General features: G+C 38.3%; 1 protein-coding gene and 1 long non-coding RNA gene across 2 annotated transcripts; one reads left to right on the top strand and one right to left on the bottom strand.

Moving 5' to 3' along the window:
- The first annotated feature begins 1,490 nt into the window (after positions 1–1,490).
- Positions 1,491–9,766, top strand: LOC110165710 (twist-related protein 2-like). The gene is made up of 2 exons (XM_020930896.2): positions 1,491–1,882; positions 8,773–9,766. Exons 1-2 carry the CDS (start codon positions 1,639–1,641, stop codon positions 9,081–9,083), a joined length of 555 nt encoding a protein of 184 aa, XP_020786555.1. The 5' UTR covers positions 1,491–1,638; the 3' UTR covers positions 9,084–9,766.
- Positions 9,767–18,075: 8,309 nt separating this feature from the next.
- On the bottom strand, positions 18,076–18,469 carry LOC129411079 (uncharacterized). The gene is made up of 3 exons (XR_008633143.1): positions 18,395–18,469; positions 18,273–18,348; positions 18,076–18,182 (listed from the first exon to the last, which is right to left on the bottom strand). It is a non-coding gene; the product is annotated as an uncharacterized LOC129411079 (long non-coding RNA).
- Between the last annotated feature and the right edge of the window lie 1,219 nt (positions 18,470–19,688).

Here is a 19,688-nt window from a genome sequence, read left to right as displayed (position 1 = left end):
TTATATGTAAATGAGCTGTGAATAGAGGTGTGAATGATGATACTTGCGCATATAATTAATTACCGCGGCGCGCACGTATTTACGGCTAAAGGCTAATAGCGCTAGTTTCTTTACTAGCTAGTAGTGATGGGTCAGTCATGAACGAAGCGGCTCTTAGAGCCGGCTCTTTGAAGCGAACGACGGGAGCCGGCTCCTTATTGGGAGCCGTGTTTTCTCTTTCTCTCACTTTTTTTCTCTTCACGCTGTGTGCAGACTCGTGGTAGTTTGACAGCGGCAGCGGCTCAAAACGAAACTTTCAGAAATCTGCGTGTGTATAGGAGAGAAAAATGCATGTTTGGCTGTAGTTCAGCATAAAATAAATAAACCAGGACTAATCTTGGTCTTGAGAGACGGAGAGAGATAGAGACCAAGTCCCGACACTCAGTCCTGGTTCAGTTTTGGTTTAGTCTTGCTTTAGACTTGGTTTAGATCTGTTTTAGTCCTGGTTTAGTCCTTTTTCAGTCCTGGTTTAGACATGCTTGAGTCCTGCTTGCAACAAAACAATCTAAAGAGTCGCTTGGGAAAGAAAGAGACAGCTGCTTTTAGTGAGCCGAGCCAAAAGAGCCGGTTCTCTAAAAAGAACTGGAATACCCATCACTAGTAGGTAGAATGTGATGCAAAATGCCATTAGGCCGACCTACTGTCTGTAAATATGACGTAAAGAGTAAGGCGTAAGGCGATAAATTTTTAAAACTTCATCCTCCAGTTGAGCACCAGAACATCCCAAACATGAAAATATACATATGCTTATGTTTGTAATGTACCTTACTCATACAAACAAAAACACAAAAAACAAGACAATAATAATAATTTTAAAAAGAGAAGGGTTTCAAACAGAGCCCAGTAGAGATCACTAGATGACTCAAACATGCCTGGATGATGTCTAAAGCTCTTCAGGCAGGTTTCGGGTTTTTGTTGAGGACACAATGTTAGAACATGGTGGAAAGCTCCACAAAATCTATTTTGTGTAACATCTTCTCTTCAGTTTGGTGTAGTTGTTTTACCTCATGTTTTTGCTCTTTTTTGCAATGATTTCGTCTGATTTCGTAAGCGATCCGATGGTCCTCCATGTCCTCCGGAGGTGCTAACGCTAAAAGAACGCTGTGATGCTAGCTCCAAAACGAACATTTCCAAACAATTTAAGATTAAAGGAGGCATCATTACCCAAACGACTGCGCTCTGTGACGAAGCCCAGACCCCCAACCCTCAAATCTGGTTCCAATCTGCTCCAAAACGGAGAGAGAGGGGAAAAAAAAGGCTTTCTTCTGTTTTTTTATTGGCCCATAGCTCCTCTCACTCCTCACCCGCCCTCACATCACTCACTTCCTGCTTTTACCACTGACCACACCCCTTTCTGCACCCCTGCATCCAATCAGAACGCCCCTCGAACCCGACTCTGTATAAAGGACGGAGAGCTGGAGGTGCTTGTCACAGGATTTGTTGATGTTTGAGAGAAGCTGAAGAAGAACATTTGCAAAAAAACAAAAAACAAATTAGTAAATTTTTGACCACATGGATTTGACACATTTCTGACAAAAAATTTTGATTTTGCATTTCAAAATTTCTGAAATTTTGGGACTTAAAAAGTGTTTTGTGGTGATGAGGGAGGAGGTAGCGTGCACTAAGTCCCCAGAAGGAGGCATGGGCGCCAGTGAAGAGGAGCTGGAGCGCGTAGGGAAGAGAGGCGTACAGGGACGCAAGAGAACGCCGTACCCCAAAAAAGAAACCATGACGGAGGAGAGCGATATGTCAGATGCCCTCCCATCCAAACGCATCAAGAAGAGCCCTTCATCCAGTATCGTGTCCCTGGCCCCGGCCGCGCTCTCTGCCCGACCTGACAGAGGTGAGGACACTCACTCCAGTGGAATCTTCAAATGAGCAGGACGTGTCAGATTTGAGCAGTTCTGCTTCAAACTAAATTTAAATTATAATGTTTTCAAGGAATTTGTTCCCTCGTATTTATAATTATTTGCTAGAAATGAGAGGAGCGTTTAAATGATGAGGACGTTTCATTTGTGAGTCTAGTTCTGTTTCAGATGAAATTAAGTTTACATTTTCAACTTTTAATTGGACTGGTTGTCTGATATTTTGAACTGGGGAATTTTTGTTATCTACTAAAAGTATAAAAATTTTATTGAAATGTCAAAAATGTATTTGCCAAAAAGGAAAATGAACAGTTCAAATGAGTAGAATTCAGAATTTTAATTTGAGCATTTCATTATTTAAATGGAATAGTTGCAAGATATTTTCATCTGGTATGTAACATGAGTACATCTGATCTGATGCTGAAATGTGAAAACTATATTTCCTGCCAAAAGAAAACGGACAGAGTTCACATGATGAAGTGAGCAGGTGTAGCACTTTTAAAGTTGACTTTAATGTTCACAGGATTTGATTTGACGAGTTACAAGATATTTTCAACTGTACAATTACCTGTGACAAAAGAGTGCTTTTCTTTCTCCTTTTGTCAGTTTGATTGAAATTTGAAAAATATTTTCACTTCCACAAAGACAGGAGTTAAAATGAAGTGAGTGAATGAATAGAAGAGAGTTAAGTTTATTTAATCAGTTGTTAAAGTTCTTGCCTCACAGACAGGAGGTCGTGGGTTTGATTCTGTTGCGGTTCAGGGCCTGTGTGTGTGTGTGTGTGTGTGTGTGTGTGGTGTGTGTGGAGTTTGCATGTTTTCCCTGTGTCTGTGAAAGTTTCTTGTGTAGGACAGGGCCCTCTGGGGCCCAGAGTGCTGTGAAAAGCCCAGTCTCACCTGAGTGGCCTGTGCTGCAGAAATAAAGAAATAAAGCTCAGTAAATAGAAACATTTGAGCATATGTTCAATGAGCCGCCAGATAAGTAAGATTATTGTGATTTTGAAAAGTGTATTTTTAAATATCTCATATATATTTGAAACAATATATTCATTTCCGTAAAAGAAAATGTACAGGAGATAAAAATGAATTCAGAATTTAGATTTGAGTGTTTTTCTTCACATAAACTGAAGTGTAAGAATAACTTTTGTGATGACAGAATTTCATTGGAGATTTGAACTTTTCAATCATGAGCCAAACCAAGAGGACATGCTGTGCTTATTTTTGGTGCAATTTTGGATGGAAATTTGAAACATATAAATTCACTACCAAAAGAGAAATGGACATGAGTTCAAATGACCAGAATTCAGAAATGTGATATGAGCCGTTGTGGTTCAAATGTGGTCAATTGACTATGTTGAATAATCTGCTCGAGGAGTAGAAGCTTTTTTCTAGATCTTCATAAATTGTATTGAAATATGAAAATGCTTCACTTCCACAAAAGCAAACTAGACAAGCGTTAGAATAACTTTTTTGGTCGGAATAATCTTGGTGAGAATAGCTTTATTGAGGCCTAAAATGTTTGACTTGATTTGAGCAGTTGTGGTTCAGATGAAGTTCGGAGTGTTTCAGCAGATGTTTTGAGCTGCTGTCTTCATCATTTGTTGGAGGAGTTTCAGTATTTTCAGTTTCAAATGCAGCCTATACATTTTGTAGAAAAGATTCATAGAAAGATTTGTAGAAAAATATTCACTTCCACAAAGCAAATGTGACAGGAAAAAAAAATTACGAGAATTCAAAATTTTGGTTTGATAAATCTGAGTTTGAATGGATTTTGGAGTTTTTTTCTGAGTTGTGGTTTTATGTGTTTGTTCAGATCTTTTCAGACGAGTCTCCACAATTATCCAGAAGTAGAGGAGAGTTTTTGTTACTATTTGAAATCCAGTGTTCCTCCAAAATTTGACAGAAATAAAAAAAAAATTTCACTGCCAAAAAGGGAGTGAAAAGTGACTAGAAATCTGAGTTTTGTTTTAGTCAGAAGAGATTTACTGAGACCTATACGAATATTTTCTTCTTGCAAAAAAATGTTTGTCTCAAGTTTTCTGCTGCTTAAAAACTCAACTGGAATCAGGTGAAAAATGGTCAGAAATCAGGTGGACATCCCTTACAACAATCACTCCAAACTACTGAACTGAAATCAGTGTTCCCAGCTCCAAACTGCAGCGCCGTATTTTCCGTGAGATAAAATGAAATTCAGAATTGTACTAAACTTTTTTTTCGCTTTGCAGTTTCTGGTTTTAATACATTTTTATTTTGAATGAAATGAATTGCTAGAGTCAAGTAGGAAAAGTGCCCTCAAACAATGAAAAATGAGCTCTGCTGCCTAAACGTATAAAAGTAAAGTCAAAGAATATTTGCCTGTGACTGAGTTGAACAAAATGTCAGTACTCTTCAGAATTTTAAATCTAAATTCAGTGCTTTTAAACTCACAATAATGAGATTTTGTCTGTGCCTGGCTTTGTTTCTCGGGCTTACACAGATTATCATATACATACATACATATATATATATATATATATATATATATATATATATATATATATATATATATATATATATATATATATATATATATATATATATATATATATATATATATATATATATATATATATATATATATATATATATATATATATATATATATATATATATATATATATATATATATATATATATATATATATATATATATATTTATTTTTTTTTTTTTACCCTATTCCAGAAAAAAATATGATCTAGCAACACATTTAGGAGTTATTCTGTCTTATCTTAGCGAGGTCAGAAAAAACTGTGCTGAAACCAGCCACAGGTTCAATTCCACTGAATCGTAAAGTTAAAAGTGAAACCCACATCATGTAAACCTCATCATTAAGAAAAAAACACGGGCTTTTCAGGTTTTCAATCATTAAATAAAATATAGAAACGCAAACTGTCAGCACTCTTTTATTTTCTGATATGTTTACTGTGAATGAAAAACTGAACCAGGACTAACAAAGGTCTAAACTAGGATTAAAACAGGACTAAACCAGGTCTAAACCAGGTCTAAACCAGGACTAAACCAGGACGGAAAAAGGTCTAAACCAGGACTAAACCAGGTCTAAACCAGGTCTAAACTAGAACAAAGCCTGAACTGAACTAAACTGATCTAAACTAAGGACTAAACCAGGACTGAGTTGTATTAAAATGAGATTAATAATCGTACACACAGATGTACGCACACACACATATACACACACACACAAATCGAAACTTATTGTGTAATAGCATTCACTTTTGTAACATGCTGCTGGCATCTGTTTCTGTTCCAGTGTCTCTATTACGACTGAAAAAAAAAAAAAAAAAAACTCTCCATGGAAATAGATATAGATACGTTTAATGCCATACTGCGGGACATTCTAGACAAAGCAATCACGTGTCTGTGAAGGACAGAAAGTTACACAGTGAATCTTTAAGGCGAAAGAGCTAAAAATCCTGGTCACGTTTGTATGTTCAAAACACGTGTTCCAGATTATGTTTAGGGATGGTCTCTTTGAAAATGATCCAAACCTCCTAATTAAGACCAAGTCGTGTTTTTCATGTTTTCAACCATTCATTAATGTAATAAAGAAATAGAAAAACATATATTTTATAATATGTTTACAGGGAGCGGACTAAACCAGGACTAAACCAGAATTAAACCAAGACCAAAATCGGACTAAACCAGTACTAAACAACAACTAAACAAGGAATAAACAAGGACTAAACCAAGACCAAAATCGGACTAAGCAGGACTAAATCAGGACTAAACCAGCAATAAACCAGAACTAAACAACAACTAAACCAGAACTAAACCAAGACCAAAATTGGACTAAAGCAGAACTAAGCAAAGACTACACCAGGACTAAACCAGGACTAAACAACAACTAAACCAGGACTAAACAAGGATTAAACCAGGACTAAATCAAGACCAAAATCGAACTAAACCAGGACTAAAGCAGGACTAAACCAAGACTAAACAAGGACTTAATGAAGATAAGATATAGAGTAGGAGTACTGGGAGAATCATAGGGGATACTGTGTGTGCAAAAGTGAAATCTGTCTATAATCTATAATGAGTGAAGCACATTAAAGTCGTACTGTGTGACATGGAGAGTCCAGTTGGACAGTGAGGACAGACTGTGTCTGTGTGTGATAGACTGAAATGTGTGTGTGACAGACTGAAGTGTGTGTGTGACAAACTGTGTGTGTATGTGATTGGGGGGTGAAGAGCAGGAGGGACATTCATGTGGAGCTGCTGCTGCTGGAGCTGTGTTACGGATCTTCTCTGGCTGAAAAAATCAAATAACTGAGCACTATACAATGAAACATGTCACTTCTCAGCCTGCATGCCGCTGTGAGTGTCTTAAAGCTACACTGTGGAACTTTCTGGAAGTGGCATGTCTGCATGATTCTACGGAAGCAGAAAGTTGAAACCATACTTTGGACATTCTTCAGAAACAGACACATTTTATGCCATACTGTAGAAGATTATATCTAAAGGAAGGCTCTCTTGCAGGTCAAAGTAGAGTGAGGTTTGTGGAAAAGCGAGCCCGCTCACAGTAACGACACATGATTTTCAGTGCAGTTAAAACATCCAAAAATACCTCAAAAAACATGCTTTTATTTGTGTTTTTACTAAAATGTTCCAGTGCTCCATTAAATTTGGAGCTGATGAGTGTTGTGACATCCTCTGGATCAGAAGTTTGCTCCAAATTGGTGGAGTATGTAATTAAATCCATGTGTGGATCTCTTAACTCAAATTGAACAGATTTTCAAGGCACATCTGGCAATCCCTCAAGGTGTTCCCTGGGACACTGGTTAAAGATGGGCTGTGAAAAATCCACTTTATTTTAGTTTTCTCACACGGTCTAATATCAAAAACACAAAACACGCTTTACATGTCATCAATGCATGTTTGAGTAATACAGTGATCTCTCCTGGGCCATCAAACCCAACTAAATGGTGAGCTGTAAGATCTTGTTCAAGGCTCCGCCCACAAACCTGCGTCATCCATGCTCCCACGTGACAATTCTCCACAAACACACAAAAATATGACACAAAACTGTACACAGCAGCTTTACAAACCTGATGAGACGTGCAGGAGATTCATTAGTGAGATGCACACTGACGTGTTGTGAGATCGCTCTGAAGGGGGAGTGACTTAGCACGTCAAAAACAAAACCAAAAATTAAACAAAAATGTATAAAGCATGTTAATAGGTTGTTTTGAAAGAAAAGCATTTTTAAAACAATAAAAGGGAGCATGGTGATGATGTAAATATGTGAAGAGGCCACAGACTCTGTCCCTGCACAACAAACTCACGCAGAAAACACAGAGCCACTGCTGGAACAACTACTCACTCTTGTTACTTAAGTAAAAGTACACATACTGGAGCAGAAAAAAACCCAAGTAAAAGTAAAAGTATCACATAGAAAAATCGATTTAAGTAAAAATATTAAAGTACCTGTTTAAAAATGTACTTAAGAGTAAAAATTTAAAGTATTTTGCATCGAATTTTAGATCTAATAAAGATTCAAATGTGATTCTGAAGATTTGTGCTGAATTTTGTTCAACAGAAACAACTGAAGTTATAGCTCCTGTCTGGACAAACATGTAACTAACCATAACCCATATTTGTGTTTGCTCAAACTACAAATGTGATCAAATAATCCCTCAGCCTTTTCAGTCTCAGATAATTATTATAAGAAATATTTTTACTTTTCAGTCTAGTTAAAAATGTAGTGGTGCAGTGGAAAGTACAGATAACTGCTCTCAAATGTAGTGAAGTAAAAGTAAAAAGTATCCACTTTAAAGTAAAGTACAGATGTCAAAATGTATACTAAGTACAAGAGTGCTATGTTGTATTACAGTGCATATGTATATGGGTCCGGTCAAGCAGAAGTAAACAGCAAGGCCAAAAATTCAAGTTAATGCATCTGATATAAAAATGTATTCAACAGATAGCATATGTACTGTAGTTTATGAAACGGTTTACCTTTTTTCTGTACCATTTTTGGTTCTAAAGTTACATACGTTTAAAACAGAGCATGTATGAAACATGGAACAAACATTATTTCCCACATTTCAAAGACCTGCAAATCATGTAAATAAATGGATGTATTTCATCATATCTTGTGTTATTCCATCTTTGAACTGTTGATGAAGGTACATGATTTTTCAAAAAAAATTTATTTAAAATGATAAAATTTTGCTTGGAAGGACTGACATATTTTATAGAAATAGTTACCTTTCATTTTGAAGTAATATTAAAGTATTCAGAAGAAAAAAGTTGACAAATTATGCAAAATCATGCACCTTCTACTTTCTTGCACAATTTTCCCTCCGTTACTTTTCCCTCCATTACCATGACCTTTCTTAATAAAAAATCTCATTACTCATAAAGTAAGAGGTTTTTCAACCTAATCTTGTACCATATGGTAGAAAACTATATGAAACAAATATTCAAACCAGTTTGTTAAGGATATGTAAGTGAGAACCGCTAGTTATCACTGTTTGTATTTATTGCCCAAAAAGTGCTGCATATTTCATTCCCTCCGATACCGAGATAAGATTTAAAAAAAATTTTTGTCAACAACTTGAAAGAATATAAATATATAAAATAAATAGAGGTTTAACTTTACCCTGTTGGAGTGTTAACTCTTTCCTACATTCTAATACTTTACTTATTTCAATAGTCCCTCTAGTTTCTGAATAAGAGCTATTTGAATGTAAAAAATCTGCCCGTTTCCCTCCGTTACCACTTTACCGGACCCATATGTATATGTATATGTATATGTGTATGTGTATCTATATCTATATCTATATATGTGTATGTATCTGTTGTGTTGCAGTGGAGAGCTTCGAGGACCTTCACTCTCAGCGTGTGATTGCTAACGTGCGCGAGCGTCAGCGCACTCAGAGTCTGAACGACGCCTTCGCCTCTCTGCGTAAAATCATCCCCACGCTGCCTTCGGACAAACTCAGCAAGATCCAGATCCTCAAACTGGCCTCCAGATACATCGACTTCCTCTACCAGGTCCTCCAGAGCGACGAGATGGACGCTAAGCTCGCCAGCTGCAACTACCTAGCCCACGAGCGGCTAAGCTACGCCTTCTCCGTGTGGAGGATGGAGGGGGCGTGGGCCATGTCCGCCAGCCACTGAGGACGCTAACCAAAGACTCACTCACTTCCTACTTCCTTAACTCTATGTGTCCTATGCACTTCCCCCTGAACTTTGACCCCTCATCTTTGCTCATTTCAATTCGTTACATCCAAATATTTCCACATTTCCCTAACCCTCATGTACTTGAACTTTGACCGTTTAACTTACCCAATGTTCACTATAGGAAGAATCCTTAAAGACACATTGCTCCCTACATCCTTCCTCTTGAACTCTGACCTTTTTATCTACTCTGGTTCAAATGCATCAAAATGTCCCATGTTCACTACAGCCACTCTAGACCCTAAAGACGCCTCCCCACGTCCTAAAGCCCATATGGCACCTTCCATATTTACAGATGACACTGATTTAATATTGGTGAATTGGACTAGTCCAGTTGGAAGGATGCTTAAGGCCGATTTGCTTCCTATTTCTTAACCTCTATGTGTCCTATGTCTTTCCTTATGACCCTTGAACCCTTATACATGTTACTGGTGTATCTAAACAGTTTCTGCCTTTAGCACTGGGCTCATGTTCACTGTTCACTAGAGGAGGGACACTTCCTATCTCCTAATTCCTAATGGAAATGTGGAAGTACAAACAGCAGATTGAGCGGAGTTTTAAAGCCAGTGCTGTGTGTGCTGTGTGTGCTGTGTGTGTGCTGGGTGTGCTGTGTGTTCTGAGCTGAGGGGCTAACGATGCCTCTGTTTTAAAGTTTGTTTTGTTGCATTTGAACCATTATTAAACCACTTTTATCGCCACTGCCAAGCATCCTGAAAGAGCATCTCACAGGTTTCCATGTGTTTCTAATTCTGACTTGGTTTAGAGGATAATACCTGTGGTCAGTATGTATCATCAGTTTTACATCAGTTAAGTAACAGTTTGTGGAAAAAAGCTGAGAATAAAAGTACAAAAATACAGGAAGTAGTGCTGAGTTGTAAACAGAATCCCTGTGCCTGTGTCATCAACAGGATCCAACAAACAGAGACCGTTTACACCAAAGGAAGGACTTTGTCTGACAGTTTAGATCAGTGGTGACTAAACTACAGCCCTCAGACCTTCAGAAATTCTTCTCCTGAAATGGTCCATTTGATCACAGGCGTCATTTTGACAGCAGCATACTGAAGTAATTCTACCACTAAATCCTCAGTCACATAGTGATACACGTCTAATATTCATTTCCCAGACCTGATTAAAGGTTTGGTGGCTCTGTCACACTTTAGACACTCTTTTTCTGAGTCTAATCATAACTGTGTCTTTGTGTTAGTTCAACATGTGTTGGTGTTTACAGTATGGTTGCCAGGTAACAGCTGTGGACACCTGAGCGTCCTCTTCCCCCACAGCCATGACACAAACACTTGATATCACTTCTTCTACATCTTATACTACAGATATTTCTGTGCTTTTGCCTCCTAGGTTAAGTCCACTAAACATTACCACCTACTTCCTGTTTCCTCACCCCCTGACCTCTTATAACCTCTCACCCCTTGACCTTTGACCTCATCCGGTTACCTTACTCTTAAACCTGTTCCAGATTTGCATTCTCTGCCTCTGTCCTTTGAAAATCTGGCTTTGAGCTGCTTTATCCTTTGCTTTTTCACTTTTTGTCCTAAATTGGACCCATAGTTTTTGGAGGAGCTCGTCTGCGTCAGATCAGGTGAGAAACATTCTCTTATATTTTATCACAGACAGAAGAGTCACTTTAATGTTTAAGACCAGCAGTGAAAACTGGAAAGGCTCCTTTGATTCTAGAGTTTGGCCTCACTTTAGTCATGATGAAGACCTGGTTTGATTCTGTTCTAGTCCTAGTTCAGTCCTGGTCAAGTCCTGGTCAACTCCTGGTCAAGTCCTGGTTTGGTCCTAGTTCAGTCCTGGTTTAGTCTTGGTTTAGTCTTGACTTAGTCCTGGTTTAGTCCTGGTTTAGTCTTAGTTTTGAAGTTGTTTGTGAGTGAGTTATACTAGTTCATATATAGAAAACTAGACAAAAACTGGCTCCTCTTTATGTATTTGATTCATATTAGTACTTATTTAAAGTACTGATATTGATTTATATGTGGGTATTGATACTTTTGACAAACGTAGAAAGAAGTGATGAGTCAAACCCGTGTCCACATTTGAACACGGCCCCAGTGTCACTCATCACAATCACTCAACAAACCAGGACAACTTCAACTCAACATGAGCACCTCGAGAAAAATGACTCAGCTTCGTCAGTATTCCGGGGTGTGAAGCTAACTGTAGGCACTGCTCTGTCTGAAGTTCTGTTACTCGAGTTAGACTTTAATCTGAGCTTTATCTTTTTACACAATCTGACCAGAAACAACTGACTGAAATAATTTTTTTGTTGAAAACGTGACTCCTGAAAATGTGTTGTTTAAATCCATTTTCAGAGGATCTTTGAACGTTTTTTGTCAGTGTTTGCGAATGTGCATTTTGTCACCATGGTAACTGCTGAGCATTTCGCTATGAATATAAATGGAGGGCAGCCCCAGCGTGATGTCAGTGCAAAGTATCAATAACATAACCTTAAATTAACTGATGATTGGCTCTTAAAGTTGTAGCCTCACTAACAAAATCATTATTGTGAAAAAAACATAATTGTGGATATAATTTCAAAGTATTTTATGATCAAATGTTTTCAAATAAATTTCAAGTGAAGGTTATAAACAAGGTTATAAACAAAATTCAAGATTTTCCAGAGATTTGAAATAAAACCTTTGACCACAGACACTAAATGTTTCTAATGTGAGCCTGTTCTTCATGTCTCTCACTCTCTTCTGATCTGAGCTTTGGTTTAAAGTCTAACCAACAAACATCACCATGAAAAACACCACCTGCTTTTTGTTTGTGAAGCTCTCATTAAAGCCACGACAAACACAGAATGATATATTATACAATTATACAATTATACATGTTTAACTTGGATATATTCAGACACAAATACGTGTAAAACATCTTTTCACTATTGTGTCTGTGCTTTAAAGTCACTGACAATTACCAGACAAACAACTGCACTTGTGTTCATGTGCACACTTCTAATATTACACCACAACAAGATTTTCTCCACTTGATTAAAGATGTACTATGCAGCTTTTCTGGTTGAGGGTCTGTCACCTGCTTGTCTCCATAGACATATTATTGCTCTGCTAGAAATGTTTCACAATATGGCATTAATATGGCGAAATCATCTTGCATTAAATCATTTCAGTGTGTTTTTATTGCTCAAACATGTATTCTTGCTGTGAGTTCGGTCACCTCCCCCACATCTGACCTGTTACTTTAAACTGAGATATAGATGTATAATGCCATGCTGTGGAACATTCCAACCAAAACAACAATGATGCTGGATGGATACAAGCAGGTCACAGAACCTCATCTAGAAAAGTTACAAGTGAATGTATCTTTAAGTAAAGAGAAATAAAACATCCCAAATATCCAAATAAACCAGTTTCAATGATTGTATTTGAATGTCCATGGACGTCACGTCTAAGGACAGATCAGAGTCTTCTGCTCACTGTGCTCGCTCACTCTTCCTCATGTGCAAGTCAAACATGTGAGGAAATGAAAAAGAACCTCCTGTTTTTGTGGATGTGGCCCAGCTCAGTCCTGCAGGAGAACCAGGACTAAACCAGGACTAAACCAGGACTACACCAGGACTAAACCAGGACTAAACTAGGACTAAACCAGAATCAAACCAGAACTAAACCAGGACTAAACTAGGACTAAACCAGGACTAAACTAGGACTAAACCAGTACTAAACCAGGACTAAACCAGCAATAAATGAGGACTAAACCAGGACTAAACCGGGACTAAACTGGGACTAAACCAGGACTAAACTAGGACTAAACCAGGACTAAACCAGGACTACACCAGGACTACACCAGGACTAAACCAGGACTAACAAGGACTAAACCAGAATCAAACCAGAACTAAACCAGGACTAAACTAGGACTAAACCAGTACTAAACCAGGACTAACCCAAGACTAAACCAGCAATAAATGAGGACTAAACCAGGACTAAACCAGGACTACACCAGTACTAAACCAGGACTAAACCAGGACTACACCAGGACTACACCAGGACTAAACCAGGACTAACAAGGACTAAACCAGAATCAAACCAGAACTAAACCAGAATCAAACCAGAACTAAACCAGGACTAAACTAGGACTAAACCAGTACTAAACCAGGACTAAACCAAGACTAAACCAGGACTAAACCAGCAATAAATGAGGACTAAACCAGGACTAAACCAGGACTAAACCGGGACTAAACCAGGACTAAACCAGGACTAAACCAGGACCAAACCAGGACTAAAACCAGTACTAAACCAGGACTAAACCAAGACTAAACCAGCAATAAACAAGGACTAAACCAGGACTAAACCGGGACTAAACCAGGACTAAACCAAGACTAAACCAGGACTAAGCCAGGACTAAACCAGAACTAAACCAGGACTAAACCAGGACTAAACCAGGGTCAAGAAGGTCTTAAAGGGGCCTCAATAAGAAGGTCAGAACATCAGGGCTGTGTAGAAGTTCTCTGTTTCCTGACCAGCTTCATGGTCCCTCAGTGATGTCATTGAGCAGAACACAGAGACATGACAGAGTCCAGACGGCCGCTCCCGCAGGTGTCCAGTCCTCCAACACCATGCAGGCCTTGAAACCAGAGAGGGTCTATCACAGAGTCCCCCCGAAGTCTGGTTATAGTCTGGGTCTATCACAAAGACCCTCCTGTGGTCTGGTTAAAGTCCAGGTCCATCACACAGTTTCCCTAGTCTGGTTTAGGGCTGTCAAAAGTATTGAAAATCAGATACTAATACTATACTCAAACTAGTATCGAAACTACAATCGATACTCATTTGAACAATATCGATACTAAAAATATCTAATTGGACAGAGCAGAACCTATTCTAGAAAGAAATTAATGATGTTGAGTTGTATCAGAACAAGTGTCAGAGCACATAGACTAGTATACACACATGGACCAACATGAACCTACTGCACCACTGATGCTCGCACACATACATATAAAACACACGGGAATAAAAAAGAAAGTACAGTACTCTGTGTTTAGACATTCTATTGTCTAAAACAAGAGGGTTTTTTATGCTCATTGTGGTGTCAGAATCAGTATAGAGTGTTGAGTCTATGCCTTCGAATGGAAATCAGGTTTGAAATATAGTATTGTGACAACATTAGTCCAGTTATAGTCCGGGTCTATCACAAAGAGCCCCCTGTGGTCTGGTTATAGTCCGGGTTCAGATCTGACCTCAGCAGGAGGCGGAGATGTGAGAAACTTCAGCTTCACACGCAACAAAACCAGGAACAGACGAACAGCAGTGGGACACGAGCGAGGGTTTCACAGAGGACATTTTGAAGTCATTACAGCTACTTTATACTGTTCCGTCAAAACAATATTATTTAAATAGAAGTACAAAGAAATAGTTCAAAAAGGATTTAAGTAACGACAAAGCATGCAATAAATCACACAATCTGCTATTTCAAAAGGACAGACACAAAATGAGTAAAAAAACAAAAACAAAACAAAAAACTAAGTGATATGTGAAAGAGCTGCAAGAAACACAAATGTTCAAATGTTCACATAAAAAGTTTGTTACTTTAGACTCACTCACAGTGGGAAGAGGAAGCACGACTTTTACTCAAGTAAGAGTACTGTTACACTGTACTATGTATTACTCAAGTAAGAGTACTGTTACACTGTACTATGTATTACTCAAGTAAGAGTACTGTTACACTGTACTATGTATTACTCAAGTAAGAGTACTGTTACACTGTACTATGTATTACTCAAGTAAGAGTACTGTTACACTGTGCAGTATATTTCTCCAGGACCAAACCAGGTCTACCGGGACTATTGTTATTCTCTTGTGCTCGGAATTTGGGGAAAACAGCCTCCACCTGGACAAAGTGCAAAGGAACGGCCAATCAGATCATGGTTCTGAAACACAAACTCGGTCAGTTTCGGTGCAGACTGAGTAAGTTGGACATTAAACTTTCTCAGACATCCATATTTTCCCAAATGTTGCAATGAAATGCATTTATAATGGATGTCGGGAGAACTGACTCGGATTTATCATTCAAGCATAAACCAGGACTAAAGTAGTACTAAACAAGGACTTAACCAGATTTAAACCAGGTCTAAAGCAAGACTAAACCAGGAATAAAACAGCACTAAACCAGGACTAAACCCGGACTAAACCTGGACTAAACCTGGACTAAACATGGACTAAACCAGGACTAAACAGTTTAGTTAAAAAAAAAAAAAATCATGTAATTCTAACTTTATTTTTTGTTCTCTTATAGATTTTCCCAAATATTCCCAAGCTGGACTTTTTTCTTCTTTCTTTTTTTTTTTTCTTTTTATTATTTGAACTGGACCAAGTCTGGACAATGTTTATTTTGATATTTTTGCTTGACTCTAAAGTAAAACTCTGATTGGACAGTTGAAAAGTCGAGCTCATAGATGCACAGCTGGTCTGGAGAGGACAAAACAAAATGGCTGCCAAGATGCGCACACGACACGGATCCGGCGCGGCGTCACGTGTTTACAGTTAACATGCTAATAAGCTAAACATATAGAGGCTCTGTGGGAAAGAGCCAGAAAATACAGTGAGTTTATTTGGACGATATTTGTTTTGTGTTTTGGAAAAAGGCGAGACGCTACTGGGGCGAGTGCTGGATTTCAGCATTGAAACTGGCAACCCAAATGCTGTTTTCTGATTGGATAATCGAACCAAACCCCCAAACAGGCACTATTCACGCTTCCGTCACAAACCAGGAAGACGTTTGGAAACATGACAACTTCCCAGGCCCAGTTTTCTTCATCTCCATGTCATTGTAGTGTTCCGTTATGTTCAACTCATCAACAATTCCAACCATCCCTCAGTTTTCATCATTTCCCCACTGACACACAACTCTGAGTGCACTGGTACATGTGATTAAAAGAGATGAGGGACTAAATTCCAGATGATTCCAAACAGCACATACATCTGCAGTCTTCATTTCACTTCAGTGGGTTTGATCACAGTTGGTCGGTGAGTCCAGTGTCGGGAACTACACCAGAAGTTTCATCACATGTTTCCAAACGTCTTCCTGGTTTGTGACGGAAGCGTGAATAGAGACTATTGTAACACAAATTACTTGGCTATCAGTGGTTTTGTAATTAAGACTAAATCAGCATTACAGGTGTTTTCCATAAAAGTATATTTGATCTGAACATGTTTATCTGGTTATAGATACATTCAACCATTTCATTTCTCATGTTCTCTTCATGTTGACTCCAGCGTGTTTAAACCTAAAATGTCTCTCTGATCTGAATGGTCTCTCCGTAAACACCAGCACCTACAGCTGATCCTGAGTCAGTGCTAGTGCAGCCTCTGCAGCTCAGGAACAGAATTCTGGAGGGTCTGAGTTTTCCCATGAGGCCTGGTCTGTCCAGAAACTGAGAATGAGACACACTTGGATGTGTCTCCATCTGCAGAGCTCAGGATACACCAGTCTGACCGACCACTAAGTCAAATATAGAACAAGACAGACAAGAGGAACAAGAGGAAGAAGCGTCTGGGGAGAGGGAGGTCTGTGTGTACACTTCTACACCAAGAGTGAAAAGTCAATGGACACTGATGGTTCAGTTTGAACAATGTGAACACAAAAGTACTCCATGGTCCGTTTCATTCTGATGACACCTCACAGAGGCTGTTGGTTTGATGCACATTGGCACTATTGCATAATACTGTTGTGTAGTCCTTGAGCAAGACACTTAGCCTTTCTTGTGTATGGTGCAACTTCATGACAGAGACAGAAATGATGGCTATAAAGTTGTTTGGATTGAATATAATATAAATGTGAAATGTAGAGGAAAGAGCACGTCTGACCTGTAGCGTCTCGCCTGCAATTGTCATCTGTGAATTTGGTTGTGTACACTGTCACATAATGTCCCAGTCTACATCTCAACCGCTGCCATGGTTTTCTGAAATATTCTAACCACTTCTTGACAAATGTACAGATTTTTATCATTTTAATTTCATATCATTGATAAGAAAAAATATACTTTTAATATAATCAATTTAAAGCTCCACTGTGTAGCATTTCAGTCAAACAGCAGGCTAAAATAAGAGTACTGATTTCATTATTTTAAGTGGACTGGCCTCTCCACAGACCTGATTTGTCCTTGTATTTTTCTCCATGGAAATGTCCCGCAGTATGGAATTAAACATAAAAAGAAAAAAAAAGAAGTCTGTGTCTATGTCCACCACCAGAAATGCACCACAGTGGGGCTTTAAATGTAACCTTTTGGCAAAACACTTTTAGCAGTTGAGAATGGTGTTGCTTTTCTCTTGTATCATTCAAATGTTTATTTACAAATGATGTAAATCTTTATCAGTGTAGTGTGTTGATCTAAGCATCTGCTGTAGGTACATGTATATACTCCTATGGCCACTTTATCAGGCAGCTCGTATACCACATATCGCTCAGTACTATCAGCACACCGATTAATCGAATCAATCCTGAGTCATCGATTACTGAAACTCAAAGGCATACATGGCAGGACATTATCATAGTTTAGAGAGAAAGACAGGAAACACAGGACAGGTGGTGAGAGCATGTTCAGCCTTGTCTTCTGCAGTGATAAAGAAAAACACAACAAATGCTGCAAGCAACATGAAGCTCTTCATTTAAATCCAATGCACTAGCTTCTTCTTCAAGACAATGCAGTAGGACGAGCAGCCGAAACATGTCAAGCAGGTAAAACACCTCCTACTGCACTGTCTTTAAAAAGAAACCAAAAAGTCAATGTACATAAGAAGACAAAATTCATGTTTCAATGCAACTCAGTGTTAACAGTATTTTAAGTATGTACGGGAATATGTTTCCATTCAGGTATTCAGTATTCTGTAACTTCTTAAATACATAAATTCTTTTTTAAATGAATGAACACATGCTTGATTTAAAACTGGTAAAGCTTTATTAAAAAAAACAAAAAAACAAACACCAAAAGCAGTGGAAATAATCGACATACATTTGTTACACTAACACACTTTTATTACACTAACACACACCTATTACACTAACACACACCTATTACACTAACACACACACTACTACACTAACACACACCTATTACACTAACACACACCACACTACACCACACTACTACACTACACACACCTACTACACTAACACACACCTACTACACTAACACACACCTATTACACTAACACACACCTATTACACTAACACACACCTATCACTAACACACACTAACACACACCTATTACACTAACACACACCTACTACACTAACACACACCTATTACACTAACACACACCTACTACACTAACACACACCTACTACACTAACACACACCTATTACACACACACACCTATTACACTAACACACACCTACTACACTAACACACACCTATTACACTAACACACACCTATTACACACACACACTAACACACTACTACACTACACACACATTACCTACACACATTACACTAACACACACCTATTACACTAACACACACCTATTACACTAAACAACCACACCTATCTACATCACCAACAACACTATTACTACTAAACAACTACACACTAACACACACCTACTACACTAACACACACTTACTGCACCACCTTACAACACACAACACACAACCCATATTACAACTAAACACATACCACCAACCTATTACACAAAACAAACAACACCTACTCAACCAACAACACACACCTACTACACTAACACACACTATTACACTAACACACACCTAGGACACTAACACACCACCTCATTTACACTAACCACCACACCCGATACACACTAAAACACACCTACAGCACTAAACAACAACCTATGCCGTATTACACTAACACACACATACACTCTACTACAACATGGCTTAGACACAACAACTATCACACACAATCACACTTCACTTACACACACTAACACATCCGACACACACTATATCTACCACACTAACACTACAATTAATACATCTATAACACAACATCCTACCACCTACCATAACAGAACACGCATACTACACTAACACACCTAATAACTAACACAACACAACAACACACAATTATATTACACTACACTCATTACATATACTACACTAACACCAAAACACAAACACACTACTAACTAACACACACTTACTACACTAACACCAGAAAAACCAATAAACATTAACAACCTTCAACCAGACACCACCTGATCAACCTAAACAAACAACACCCTACAATACTACAAACACACACACAATTTACACCTACACAACGACACCTATTACCACCAAGCAACACAGTCCTAAAGCTGTACAACAACACGATACCTATACCAACAAACACACACAACACATAACCATCACTAACTAACACCACTACCTATTATAGCACTTAAACACACACCACCCTATTACCACTGTACACACACCTACCATACTCAACTGAACACACACCCTATTACACTAACACACTCACAAACCACCTTACAACTAAAACACAATAAATACATACACACACCCAACTACATAACTTCTATTAACATCACACACACCTACTACACTAAC

Source organism: Boleophthalmus pectinirostris, unplaced genomic scaffold (assembly GCF_026225935.1).
Source record: "Boleophthalmus pectinirostris isolate CB_2022bp ecotype Guang Dong unplaced genomic scaffold, ASM2622593v1 HiC_scaffold_3, whole genome shotgun sequence".
Classification (NCBI taxonomy): Eukaryota; Metazoa; Chordata; class Actinopteri; order Gobiiformes; family Gobiidae; genus Boleophthalmus; species Boleophthalmus pectinirostris.
The sequence above is the reverse complement of the archived record's forward strand: the minus strand, read 5'-3'. Positions and strand labels throughout refer to the sequence as shown.

Excerpts from the sequence above, each read along its gene's own strand:
- LOC110165710 (XM_020930896.2), top strand. The coding sequence starts at position 1,639 with ATGAGGGAGGAGGTAGCGTGCACTAAGTCCCCAGAAGGAGGCATGGGC. Across the intron at positions 1,883-8,772 it reads CTCTGCCCGACCTGACAGAG|TGGAGAGCTTCGAGGACCTT; the intron begins GTGAGGACACTC and ends GTTGTGTTGCAG.